The following is a 14,461-nucleotide window of genomic DNA, read 5'->3' on the forward strand; positions in this document are numbered from 1 at the left end:
CTGTGCTTTAATCACTAGGGCATCGTTTTTACCTACAAAATACTCCAGTTACAACTCTCTGAACTGCCCTCCTGATAACCAAGTCTGCTATTCATTCTGTTTCCAGACAAGATTCTGCTATGTGAGCACACATTTCTAGTGCAATGTCTCCCCCACTCACTGTCCAGAACACTTAGATCAGCAAGTTAAGAACATAATCACCTAAAAATAGCATGGCTGGGTGCCACTGTCTCCCCACTTATTACTGTGCTACCTTTGTACAGAGTTTTTTTCTACAATTCTACATGGAAAAATAAAGCCATAAATGGCTGTACAGGAGGGACTTGTAATCAAAAAGGCCAAGCTGTTAAGTAGTGCCCTGGGATTTCCCCTTTTTCCTCAAGCCACATAAACAGAAATTTACATTTTTAGAAGCATTTTGAACAATAACTCCTTAAGTAGATCTGATTTCTCTTTTTATCCTCTTGCCATAGTGATTGTATTCTGCCAGAGAACAGATTGACACATGGCAAAGTAACAGCACTATCTAGAGACAGAAAAGTTCACAATATAAAGAAGTACACAAACATAGAAAAATACAGGCCAGATCACCAAGTATTTTGCTTGGCATATTAAAGCCACTGTCACACTTCAGAATGGATAAAAATGGTTAGAGAAAAAAATCTGCTCACAGGATATTGAGCTTCAACTGTCAACAACGTGTGGCTTTCTATCATGATGCTCATTCCCTCCCATTCACAAACTATGGGCAACAGGGCTATTATCAGGAAACAATGGAAAAAAGAACAAAGTATTTTCGTTTTTATTATGGTACTGGGTCAGAAACAGGAGGGTTATCAGCAAGAACAAGGCCCTTTAGCTTGGCCTAAGGATGCAGTCACAGGCACAGTGGCTCCAGCTACACCAGTTCCACAAGAACAGTGTCCTCACTACGGCTTGGAGAAAAGCCCAGTGCCCTCACACTGCCTCCCAGAAATCCCCTCTATCTCAGACCCCTTTTGTGAGGGCAAAAATCCCCACACGATTGTTGAAGAATATTTGTATCCTTTACATGAAAAAAAAAAAACACATTAATTTTAACCCATTAACCTGCATTTCAAAAACCAACTTGTAAAACTTGATGGTGCTCAAGGAAACCCAGCAACACTGCACTGCACATTGTACACTGCATATGCCACCCTGTTTAAGTTCACCAGGCTGAGCTTTCAAGCCATACAAAAGTTTCAAAAAACTCTTCATTTCAGGCCTTGACAGTCTGAGAAATTAAGGTGTCAGAGCTGCAGCAAGGACAGAGGTATTACTCAGAGAAGACTAATATTCTAAGCATTCTGATTGTGTAGTGTGGGATCTGAGGTTGAAGACAAGGATAAGTAGGTAGCAACTAATCAGGGATTTATTTATATACAGAATGACTAGGTATAAACTTAAGACCATGGGTCACAGTCACATTGTGACTTTGCAGAATAACAAGCTAATTCCTGCAGAAAGAGACCAGAGGCTAGAGCCAAAAGTTTCACAGACACCAAGTAAGAGAAAAGCAAATGCAGAAAGGCAACAAAATCAACCAAGTGACCAGAGTGTGAAATGAGATTTTTTTTGTTGTTATACTGGAAGAAAAAAATTAAAGCAATTACTCCACTGCTATGCACAGAAATTCAAAATCACTTTTAAAAGCACTCGAAGCACCAAGTTTGACTGGACTTATTAAGAAGGCAATAAAGACATGCCCAGCTGCCAGACCATTCTACAAATCAAACACTCCTTTATCTCAGCACTAGCCTTAGCCCCTGCATGGTTTGCCACACACAACTGATAATTTGTTTGTTATGTAACTAATAGAAATACACTTACCTTGACCTATTGTTACTAATGCTGCCTTCCTCCTCTCCAAGGATACTTTAAACAAACCCCATGAAAATATGTTGGTACTCAAAACAATTCCACTGAGCCATTCTGAAGTCTTTGCCCTAAACAGCATTTCAGCAAAGTCCTTCCGTGTTGCCACAATTTTCTTCTCTTTCTTTGCACATTAGTAATGAAATATTTTGGTATCATAAAACAATAAATACTTTTCTTGTCACCTTTCACCTGAAGGACAATTAGTTATCATGTGTTTGATAATTAATATTAATTCTAATTAATATCTACAAAAATCACTTAAGGACTTGACACCAATATCCAACAGCATGTCATACTAGCATGATATTCAGATGGCATAATCCCAACATGAGAAGTCTGGTGAAATTCACTTAGAAAACTCCCGGGTATCAGCAACTAAAGCTACCTGACAAGCATCTTACCTGATTCTGAAGGAGCTGGGCAAGGAGACCAATCTCCAAACCTTTCAGTTTAACACTCACAAACACTTCTTTTGCCCCTACCTTGGTAATGATGCAGATCCCAATGCAAGGTCATCCTGTTGCACAGAAAACATTCTGGTACATGACAACATTGCATTGCATTAAGGACTTGATTGTATCTGATTTTAGAAAAACATGCTGAATTCATACAAAATTCATAGAGGGGGTAGTAGACAAACAATTTTATCCTTCTTTGCAGTCTTGTATCTTCCCTGCCACCCTATCCTTGAAACCAGCATGATCAACAACTCCTGAATGCTTTCTTCTGGCAATCTAAATTAGAGATAGCATTCTGTATAAAATGCATTAATATGTCCAATTTAGGGTACAGAATGCTACATATTTGCCTGAAGAATCAGTGGTTCTCTTGCTGCAAATATATTTTAAACCTTAAGTGGAAAATACCTGCCTTTCTCATGCAATATTTTGCTTTCATCAGCACAATTATATTCCACAGCACACACATGAAAATCATCTGGACTCCTGCATTGTTCAAACCAATGGTGAAAACTTCAGGCCTTGCTTAAAAAACCCATGCAATGCAAAATGTTTCAACAAGCCCAAAACACCTCACTTCCATCTCAGAAATACTTCTCAAGCTCCCATTCCAATTTGATTATTAAGTTTATATTTGTCTCCCTAATTCTTCACATAGATAAAGATGCATTAGCATCATGAATTACAGGACACACTGGTGCAGTGCTGACTTAAACCCTGGGCTAGCTAAACTGCTGGGGTGGCTGCCAGGCCTGCCAAGCCAGCCACCCTGTTTATAGTTTAGTTCTCCAGATACAGGATTACTACGTTTCAGACTGACAAATACCATATCCTGAAGGTTAGAGTCCTGTGACACAAATACATCCTGGCAGGGCAGAACAGCTGAGCAGGGGTGGTCTTCAGCAAAGAGGCAGCTTGAGCTCCTGCAAGACTGCTGAGGCATTAAGTTAAAGGAAGAACTGTGGGTTTAATAAAACTGTGGCTTAGAAAGGAGCTATTTTTAGGAAATACTCAAATGAGTGTGTTCATTTGTCTAAGTAATACTCAAAATACTGTCTTAACTGAGTCTAAATGGAGCAGAAGATGGATCAGGTTAGGATTTAACTCAGTTATCTCTTAATGCATAATTTAATAGCCAAAAAAGTTACTTCTCAAATTGAAAAAACCCTCAGTTTCTTTCAACAATTGGAGAATGAGCAAAAAACCCCAACATGATTGAGGAGAAACAGTTTTTGCACTGTCAAAGCTTTGTTTTAGCTAATCTCTGTTTAGCTCAAAAGCCCAATAAACACACTTTGAAGAAGGGATCTGTTAAAAATATATCACCCCACCCCTTCAATTAAGGGCTGAGAAGCTTATGACACATCTGAGAGATCCAACAAGAACAGGGAAGAACAACTTAATGTTCCTGATACTTCTAAAGGTTAAAAAAACCCAAAACCAAAACAAAGCAGGTTTAAAAATCCCAAACATGTTTCATGCCTCTATTAAATGGAGTTTAAACCAAGAACAGATCCCAACTATTCTTATTCCTTTGTAGGTCATGTGCAATTAAATGCTTATTTTCACAAAACCTTATTACAGTGTAAACATCACTGGGCAGATGATCTGCCCCACCCAGAGCGAGCTCCACACCACAGGAGGACACACAATCTCTCCTGAGGAGCCCTTGTATCTGCAGGAGAGGGCTGGTCCTGGGCACCAATCTGCCCTGCAACAGCAGCCCTGTGCTGATCACACCTCCTCAGCTCACCCCTTTCCTAGAAACTGCAAGAAAACCCGTTAGAGGCCAAACTTCCCAGTAAAAGCAAGGGCAGGTGTCCCTGTTTGGGCATCACTGACATTCCAGGATGACATTATTCTTCTCCCCCCTCCCTTCTGCCTTGGGCACAGGGCAATTAGCAGAAATGATCCCTAAACCACTTGGGAAACAGGGGGAGGAAGAGAAGGGGAAAAGAGCCAGTTGGGCTGGCTCCAGCCACGAGTTCAGAACAATTTGAGCCAGCCTGGCTGCCTGTGCCTGCAGTGCTCACAGAAGCCACTCTGCTGGGAGCGTGCAGAGGCCACACGTGTGGCAGAGAGGGCCCGACAGGCAGGGGGACCCAGAGCCCACATTCCTGGTTTCAGGGTGGACAGCAGCCCTCCATAAGGCTGGGGGATATTTTACAGAGATCAGCCCATGGCAGGTACACAGCCTGCACAAGCAGCACTGAACAGAACCAGAGAGCAGAGACACCATCCCAGCTCATGCTGGGCCACCCACCTCACACTGGGCAGTGTCACCAGCAGCTGGGGGACTGTAAGGCACAGATGTCCTTTGTCTCAAAGAGGGGAGATAAAATTTCATCCTGTGTTTTGTACACAGGGTTACAGTGGATTTTGAGAATCTCTTATTCACATCAGAGATGTATATTCCATCCTGGCAGCAGAAGCAGACACATAAATCCCACAGCACACAACACATTCACAGTGTTTAAGATGTGCAGATGGAGCATGTGCAGGAGAAGGTTTTATGAACAAGAAATGCTGGAACAACCAATCGTCGTGCGGGGACAACACGGGTCCTGCCAGCAACGGCTTTGAATGCAGGCAAGAAACATTTGCTGTAGCCTGAATACAGAAGTTGTGCAGCTGTGCCAGCAAAGTGCTATGTTTATCCTTTAGGGCAGATTTGCTTTCTACAAACAGCCTGCATTAGAACTGTATACATGTGGCGAGAGAGTTGAGCGTTTCACTCCTGTGTTGAATAAGTCAGCCAAAGTGGTCCCAGATAATACATCTTCCCTAAGTTGGGGGCCAGAGGGGACTCAAGAAACATGGCTCACTCATCAAGCAACAGGAACCAAGTTGCTCAGGTATTCAGTTTTTATCTTGTTCTAAATTAAACCAGTTTTTGGCTAAATGTAATATTTAATAGAATACAAATACTTTAGATGGCTTGCTTTAGTTTTAGTAATTCTAATACACATACTCATCAGTTTAGAGAAATTGCAGCTAACTCTAGTATTCTTCTTGCACCTCGTATACCTGATCCAGCCACTTAGTCTTAGGCCTAGCATCACATGGAAGTTAAGAAATTAATATCCAGGTATTAAACACTTATGTATCCTGGTCTTAAACCCAGTACAAGAAACCTACCCCAGCTCTCTACTAAAAGACCATATATAGTCATTGCCCATTCTAAAACAGTATTTTCAGGGTTTAAATACAATGCAGGGCATTTAAAAATGGCATAAACAGATAAAGACAGCAGGAACAAATTAACAATTCAGACCTATAAGCCACTGGCCCATGGCAAGACACCAGTGTGTGAAGACTGATACATATACACAAAAAAAGCAATCTATACCCAGTATTTTGGGAGAAAACAGAATGGCTCAATGTAAAACTGAAAGAATGAGGAATACTTTGAAAACAACACTTGTTTACATTCAGTAAAGGTCTAAGCAATTGCTTTCCACGGTCATCTGAAAGACTGTTGCTCAATTTTTCACATCCATTCTTCTATCACCATGACTAATCATACAAAACCCATCAAACTTCTTAAACTCAACAAGTACTGGGGACATGAGTATTTTTTTCCAATTCCCAGGAGCAGCTGTGTATCAACCCAAGTGATTTGATAAAAACAGGAAGTACTCAGGGAAGTAAGAAAATAGATTTCCCAGTCTGAAAGCTTTGTTCTGTATGTGGCCTCATCTAATACAGAAAGGGTGACAATTAAAAGAAAGTCTTCATTCTCATTAGAACCCCCCCGTTTCCTGCCTCGCCACTTCCTGCTCTCCTCCCTCTCACCCTATCCCATGCTAATTCATACTTTTCCTGTTCCTGAAGCCCTTTCAGATCCACAAAGTGGCACTAAAAATACCATATATGATATAACTGGTGCAGAAACTGAAAATAATCTTCCCTCAAATAAAACACCTGCTACCATTAGGCAATACAGGTTTCCAAAGAGATTCAGACCGATTCCAAAGGAAAAAGAAAATCCTCCCCCCCTTTTTCCCCCCTCCCCTTAGCTGGAAGGGTAATAGCTGCACCACAGAGCAGTAACACTTCATTTTTCCTGCCTGTGTTTGTAATCAGAGCTCTTACAGACCCAGACATCCTACAAAACTGATTAAAATTGAGGAAAAAATTGCCATGTTTTACATAGTTTTTACATATCTTTGTTCTAAATGCTAAAGACCTGCGAGACATTCTTCTCATCAAGAACAAACACACAGACAACAGCACAGCAGCCTTCAGTGATACAACAAAGGACAATTTAAGACAAATGACTTGGAGCAAATGCTATCACTGAATAATCCCACAGCAGCTGTCATAATTAGTTACCTCCAATCTCATCAGAATCAGGGAAGTTAGAGTTAAAATCGAGCTCTCTTCCTGTAACATTGTGTAACTCCAAAACAGCAGCATTATCCTCGCTATTTTAGAATTAACATTTCTCCATAAGATAATGTGGAACCGCTCGATTCTTCCACGCAAGAACACCCGGTGCAAGCCGAGAGATGACAAAAGAAACTCGGTCAAGTTTGAGTCTCTCAGCACCTTATTTCCTGTCTAAAGAGCCCTTTTGTTCTGCTTCCCTGCATAAATGTTAATATCCTGCCATCATTAGAGAGCGGAACGACGAAGGAAAGCCCCACGCACATGAACTCCGCTGCCCCGGAGGGCGGAACGACGCCACACGACGCGATTAGAACGGCAAAATTCCTACCAACACGATCTCCACAATTTTCTGTTCGCTTCACCCCAGATTAACTTCACTTGGAGCTGCACTTCGGCGCAACCTACCGTGGGCACGGGGCCCGCCTTCCCGCTCCTATTGGCCGAGGCGGCGGAGGCCCGCCCCGCCGGCCGGGCTGCACTCGCTGATTGGCTGAGCGGCCTGTCCGTCAGGTAAAGAACTTTTCCTCGCTAGCAGGTTAGGCTGGGCGGGCTCGGGCACCCCGGGCGCGCGCTCTTAAAGGGACCGTGCCCCGCTGCCGCCGTGACAAACCCGAGCCGCGGGCGGGCGCACCCCGCGAACGATGGCCGGGACGGACCCCGGTGCCCGCGGGGCGCCCACCCCTCCCGGCGCCTCGCTCCCGAACGGGGGCTCGGGGCTGGAAGAGAGGATAACACCCGAGCGGGCTGGGAACGCTTCTGCCGCGGCAATTACACAACTGCCGCCTGCTCCACTTCTGGGATAAAATTAGCTGTGGGTTTGGAGCCCATCCGCGCTTTAAGGGTGACTGGAGTTACCCCGGGAGGCCGAGCACACGATATAAATTAGTAACCTCGGCTAAAAATACATCGGGTCGCCCGTTCCAAAGACTTCCACCCATTTAAAGCATGAGTCAGCAGGAGCTCCGCAGGAAGTGACTGTCTCCATCCCACAAGGTACCACGGCTTCTGCCAGAAACTTTTTGTGCTTATTCAGGCTTCACTTGACTGAACAAATTTGCAAGATCCTGGTCACGTTATGACAGCAGCGTTTCTCATGGCACAGTTTCCTCTCGGGACTACACAGAAACCTGACTTTTTGATTAAAAGTGGTTCTTTCTCCTTTGTGGAAACACAACTATCCAGTGGAAATATGAGTAAAATCAAAACAAGGCTTAACAAATATTTCACAAGTGCAGATAGGACATCTGGTTCGAGACGAACCTTGCCCCATCCTAACAAGCAACACAGCGAAGAGCCAGAACACAGTCAGTGTTCCCTCCTGCACCCACAAGTATCATCATAGTTACACAAGACTTATCAGGGTAGCAAGGCTGCCTTACATAAAATATTCTCACGTGTTTGGTGTAAAATATCTAAAAATACTAAGCCAGAGGAAGATAAAGCACTTGTCAGCACAAGCACATTGGGGTTGTTTTTGTCCTGTGCGAAGGCAGAGAGGAAAAACTTGTTTCTGGCTCTTGTCACCTTTCCCAGTGCTGGAACTGCCTGCCTTCCCTACTTCACCCACTACCATTACCAAAAAACAGGGAAGTTTTAACTTCCCTAATACAGATTAATGAAGTCCAAGGCAGTCCAGCACACTGCTTTACTGCAAATACTACACAGCATCAGGAAAATATTTACAGCTAAGTGCTCCCTTGAGCTGTGATACACCAAAGAGAGCAAAAAAACCACCTTCAGGAAGGACATTTACTTCTGCTAAAACAATGAAATTGCACATTTTGTGTTACCTATTTTAAAGCAACCTATCATGCCACAAATCCAAGTACAACTGAAAAGCAGCATTGGTTATAAGTCAGTATGTATGAAACACTACAAGAACAGAATTAACAATATTCACATAACTTATACACAGTACTAAAAACATAAACTGAAAGAACCAGACCTTAATCCTTGCACCTGAATTCAGTGCCCTGTGAGAGCCAGCACTGCTGGAAGCTGATCTGGGGTCATACTTGCAGGACACTTTTTTTGATCAACCCTTATCTAAGCAATCAAAACCAAGAACACAGCTCACACAAACAAAACAGACCAATGAAGTGTCCCTCAAGTATCTCAGGAACCAACCTTGGAAAGCTTCAATTCAGAGCATATTAACTTTAGGCCCATAGAAACAGCAGTACAAGTCACAAATGATATCAACCCAACTGCCAAGTGCTTGAAGACATGACAACCCTATAGTCAACATTGTTGTTGGGATACTTTTAAAAGAAGAGGGGAAAAAAACCCAAATAAAATATACTACTCCAAAAGTCTCCAGCTCTGTTTGCTACCACAGCAGTCTCACCACCTTGTAATGGCAATGAAAAATAATTTTTATCATCAAACATCCCACACTTCAGCTCATGTTTCTGTCACACAGGCAACTAGCAGCTCTTATCACCACAGGGGAGATGTTCCATCCCTTTTCCTCCCCACCTCTTCCCCCCACAAGCCCTGCAGTCTGGCCAACTCCTGAAACCAGCTCTGGTGCTAATCAGCCCCTTCCACCTGCCTTGAGTCTCTGAGCTGGCAGAAGCCTCTGATGAGCAAGAGTATGGCTTACCCAGAGCAGAAGGGGATGGCAAAGCAAACTCAGCACTGGCCTCCCAGATTTTCTTACCCCACCTCATTTAAAACCAAAAAATACCCACACCATAACTGTCCTAATAAGAAAGCCCCAAGAGTAATTTGCTATCCTCATAAAAATGAGGATCCCCACATCATCTGTGGAGTCTCCAAACTCGATTCATGGTTGACCCTTAGGTCACTGGACTAGAATTCATAGGTAAACATATTTGTATCTAAATGTTGGGAAACCATACATTAAAAAATTGCTATTCAAGTCATTATCCCATGCTGAAGGAAACAGTAAAACTGGATAAAAAAGCCTAATTTTCAGCCTCAGTTTCTGCAAGAAGCCATCTATTTTCCCTCTAAACACACATACATTCTGGAAAAACGGCACAAGCATATTTTAAGGTTCAGGCTCAAGTTAAGCCTTCGCTACTATTAAAATATCTGTAGCAGTGCAGAAAAAAGGAAAACAACAGACAGCAGCTGCAAGAACACTAAGCAGGGAAGATTTCACAGCAGTGTTAAAAAAAAAAGAAAAGTTTGCTGCCACCCAACTTTGCACTTGGACAGTAAGAGAGCACCTGACTCTCATTTGACTATGGTAAAAGCTAAAGCATTTGACAGCTAAAAGGCCATTTGTTCTGTAATCTTACACACACAGAAGACAGCAAGTTTGGGAGACTTGACAGCTCAAGAGATCAGGAACAGAGCCCTCCATCTGTAAGTCACCAGTTCAAACAGAGACAAGAATAGTAGTGATCAAAAGCCACATGTGATGGCTGTTCAGGGATTAGATGAAGAGACGGTTACTCAATCCAGGTCCCAGCAGATCAGTGTGAACCACAAGAGCTTTCTTCACTATTTTGCACCTGGTTTTCAGTCCCAAATCCATTACACCTCCTGGATTCTGTACATGTTAATAAGTAGCAAAGAAACTGATCAGCTGCATACACACACTGAACTGGCACTGGAGAAAAGGACTTTACCCTGTGGTTGTCAATGATGTCTGCACTACAGCATGTGCTGAATTTTTTATTTATTATTATTATTATAGTTCAAACTTTTAGCTTTTCTTATTACTATAGACAGCTTTCAAAGTAATATTTAACTTCCCATGCCTTTCACACCCTCAGATGCTGTAACCCTATTTATAAACAAGAGTTCCCAAACTTGCTGTGTATTTCTGAAAATATATCAATTTTAAAAGTACATTAGCATAGGAATTTCAGAGCTCTGGCAATTGAGAAGCGACTCTGAGACAATATTATAAATTTTTTTATCAAACCTAAAAACCCCATTATTTCATGAGTGCCATGTCTACATAAAGGCAGTGGGAAAAAAAATCCCTATGTGAAGAGACAAACATTCCTTTTCATATTATGTATTCTTCAGTACACCAGTCTCTGCAAAGTCTGCTACCAGTAACTCCTTTCCAGCCTGACTTTAGTTTTAGTTTTGAAAGTTTGCAAAAGTACCTGGAATTTCCAAGCTGGATAAGCAAGATGAAAACAAGTTCAGAGTGCATGTTGACTGAAGGTCCCCAGAGCTTGGGTTCATTGTCCTGCTTCAAACACCACTACCAAAAACAATCTTCTACAGAAGCCCAACAATACACAGTTCATAGTTCTTAGTAGCACATTACTTCCCGAGAATGAAATTGCTGATGAAAAGCCAAGGTCCTAGAAACCTAGCAGGAAACTTATCCTTAGCTGTAACTAAGGAGGCCCTCACATACAAAGAATTCTACTTGCTATTCCAGGAGTTTGAAGAGAACAACATACCAGACTGATGAGATTTCAGTAATCTTGAACTTCTGAGATTGCTCTTGCTGCTTTCAATCCCAGACGTACTACTGCAGTGCAATAATCAGATCTGGAAACAACAAAGAGGTGCATGTGATAAATACAGAGAGCTCTGCTGAGCTGTCTGGACAGCAGCACAGACACACCAGACAGACACATCCCACTGGATTGTTTTAGCAGCTATCTCAAAGCTTAGCTGACTTGAGATATTATTAAAGTTTCAGCATGTTAAACCCCAGCTCTTTCTTTATAGGCAAAAAGCCCTCACCAGAAACATTTGTCCCTGCCCTGTGGCCTCCTGGCCTACAAAGCTGGATACCCCTAACAGGTCCCAATTTCTCAGCAGCTGCCATACAGGTTTGCTTTGGGGTGGTTGTTGGGGTTTTTGAGGGGGTGTGTGATTTAGTTGCATGCTTTTTCTTTCTTTTTTTTTAAATCAGAACACAGAATTGTACCTTGTATAGCTGCACAGCCAAGGTCTCTGGTGACAGAGGGCCACATCACTTGCTCAAGCCAAAGTCTTTGAAAAAGGATCTAGACATTTTAGAAGATACTTCCTTGATATCAGGTATCTCTTGGGTGGAGCAAAAATAAGCATACTACAGTTTCCATTGAATTCAGCATGGTCCAAATGCATTTATATGTAATCTATAATAATCTTTGTAGGTCAAATGATGTACCTTGAGCACTAGTCACAGCCCATTCAGTATTAAAAAAAAAAAAAAAAGCTGCATAGCAATTAACTGCCAAGAAAATGGAACCAGAAGTTTGTATACTTCCAATTTTCTCAGAAATCAGACTGATTAATATAGCTCTTACAAAACGACACACTTTCACAGAAAGAAGGGATTACCTTTATCTGTAACCATAGCAACATTTCAGTAGTTTGTGTTAATGTTACTCTCCCTCTGATAACTTGCCACTATCTCTTTCAAGCTATTTGTCTAAGGTTTTGAATGTGCCATCTGAGACCACAAAGTAAGAAGAAGTTGAAATGTAAACTTACATTCTTCAATCACACTCCTGTAAGTATGCTATGTCATATACAATTCTGTTAATTTTTGCCATAAATTCATGATTAGTCAAGAAGTTAAATAGTAACAGATTAAAATAAATTTAACATGATTCACAGATTTTTAAGACAAACATTTTAAGAGGTATTCTATGAATATATACAGGAGACAGTTCTCTCACTAGTGAAGAATATCTGCTTCTCTATCTGCAAATAAACTCAAGGAATTATGCCACTAACATGTCAGACTTTGTCATTCAGTACCATAAGGAACAAAAATCCTCCCATTATACATTTATTTTGGCCTGAAAAATACAAGACAGATCAGAAAAAAGCCAGTTCCCTTGTTCTAAAAGTTTGTTGATATAAAGAATAGGTACCTCAGCACTACAAAAACAAATCAGATAAAATTCAAAGAGTAAAGCTGCAAAAGTTACAGGAGAGACCGGAAAGAGACAAAGGAATGAACTGACATATTTACTTCCTCAATTGTTGACCTACCATCATCCACAGCTCAGAAGAGGATTAGCACTCTGTGCAAAAAATTATTTAAGACTACATAAGACAAACAAAACCATTTTCTTGTAAGTAGGAGGAAGAAGAGAATAATTTCTTTTTTTTTTTTCCTTTCGCTGAAGTTCACAGGGCAGCTTACCAAGCTGTGCCCTTCTCTTTTCAGTGTAGAGTTTGGCACAGTTAAGATGTGAGCACAGAACCTTAGAAGAGTGAAAGAAGCTCGGCACGCTCTTTGTAACTCTTATGCAATGACACCTATTATAGGACAAGCCTGGACAAACACCCGGGAATGGACTGCAGAACACAACGGTGCTCTGGAAGTCAATCCATGCAGGGGGTGAAGTAACCACCACGGTTTTGCCGAATGCCTCCACATTACACCAGCACATATGGTGGAAGCTTGTGTACTTCGCTGTTGCTGCTGCTATTAGCAGTAAGGTGACTGCCCTTTTTCTTTTCTAAGGTTACCCAATCCTAACATCCTGTGGAAACACGAGTGGATGTTCACACCCTTTATCTATCACTCCAGGCTTTTGGCAAAGCCTAGGAGGCAATTGGGTTAAATCTCACAGGCTCCCTGGGCGAACACCAAAACAACAACAATAACTTTTCATAAAGCAAAACACCAAAGTACGACAGACTTTGCCAACAATTAACCCTTAGTTTAACTAGAAGAGCGGTACAACACAAAGCGCACGTTGATTCCCAAGCACCCCCGTCCCCACAGCAGCCAAACCCGCCGCATTGGGCTCACCCGAGGGGCAGCGGGGCCCGCTCCGGGCCGGGGGAGCGCTGGGGCGGCCAGGGCAGCCGGAACCCCGCGGTCCGTGCGGAGGGCGCGGGGCCGGGCCCGGCGGGCGCAGCGCTGGCGGAGGGCCGGCTCTGCCTCTCCCTTCCACCCAAGGACACGAGTACAAACACCTCTGCCCCGGGATGGCTCCTGCGCACGCAGCCGCCCAACGGGGGTGGGGAGAGCAGGACGGAACCACCAAAAAAGGCAGAGAAAGAGCCGCGGGCCCCGCGCCCGCCGCCGCCCCGCAGCCCCTCGCCCGCTGCGTGCGGGGGTAGGGGGCACGAAGATGGAACCCTCCCCACAGCCCCTCCGCCGCTCGCCGGGGCCGGTGGGCGGGCGGCCGCAGTCCCCCCGCCCCGTCGCGGTGCGGAGCCGCCACCGCAGCCCCGGCCCGGCCGCCCCGGCCCCGCCACGCTCCCTCACCTGCGCCGGGCCCGCCGCGCCCGCCGGCCCCGCTCGCTCCTCACCAAACTTTTTTTTCCCCTTTCTCCGTGTTTCGTTGCCCTCAGAGTGACGCGGGCGGGCGCTGATTGGCGGAGCCCAAGCAGGGAGGCCGCGGGGAGCGGGGGGCGGCGCCACGGCCCGCGAGTAATTATTACACGGCGACGGCGGCGACGTGAACCACGGAATGCTATTTAAAGGGACAGCGCCCGCCCCGTGGCTCCCCCGCCCGCAGGGGTGACCTGAGGCGAACGCGGCGGCGGGAGGGCGAGCGGGCAGCGGCTGCTGGGGCGGCGGCGGCCGCACTCCTGCCCTACAAATAAATTCATTTTCTGTAAAATATCCGTAGATGCGCCCTCTGCCCTTCGGGGTCGTGAAGGGGAAGGTCTCTCCTGGCGGGGCGCTCAGGGCGGTGTGTGGGGTCAGTCCCTCACAGGCCCATCGCCTTCTGTGCCCTGCGGTGCCCTTGGAGTCTCTTCTTATCTATAATGTCACCTGGTTGTTTGTGTTTTCTTGTGTCCTTGTGGGGCTC

At 44.1% G+C, this 14,461-nt stretch overlaps 1 protein-coding gene across 5 annotated transcripts in view; it reads right to left on the bottom strand.

The window, feature by feature from the left end:
* ZFAND6 (zinc finger AN1-type containing 6) overlaps positions 1 to 14,039 on the bottom strand; it is a 36,462-nt gene extending 22,423 nt beyond the window's left edge. Inside the window, exons 1-2 of one of the 5 annotated variants that reach the window (XM_036389792.2) lie at positions 13,912 to 14,039; positions 11,147 to 11,237 (exon numbers count right to left, since the gene is read on the bottom strand). Coding sequence is in view for 1 of the 5 variants with exons in the window: in XM_036389791.2 (XP_036245684.1) it covers positions 7,011 to 7,012 (2 nt within the window). In the remaining 4 variants the exon portion in view is untranslated. The other 4 variants (XM_036389793.2, XM_036389794.2, XM_036389791.2 and 1 more) reach the window with 4 other exon arrangements.
* Positions 14,040 to 14,461: the final 422 nt, after the last annotated feature.

Source organism: Molothrus ater, chromosome 13 (assembly GCF_012460135.2).
Source record: "Molothrus ater isolate BHLD 08-10-18 breed brown headed cowbird chromosome 13, BPBGC_Mater_1.1, whole genome shotgun sequence".
In the NCBI taxonomy this organism is placed as follows: domain Eukaryota; kingdom Metazoa; phylum Chordata; class Aves; order Passeriformes; family Icteridae; genus Molothrus; species Molothrus ater.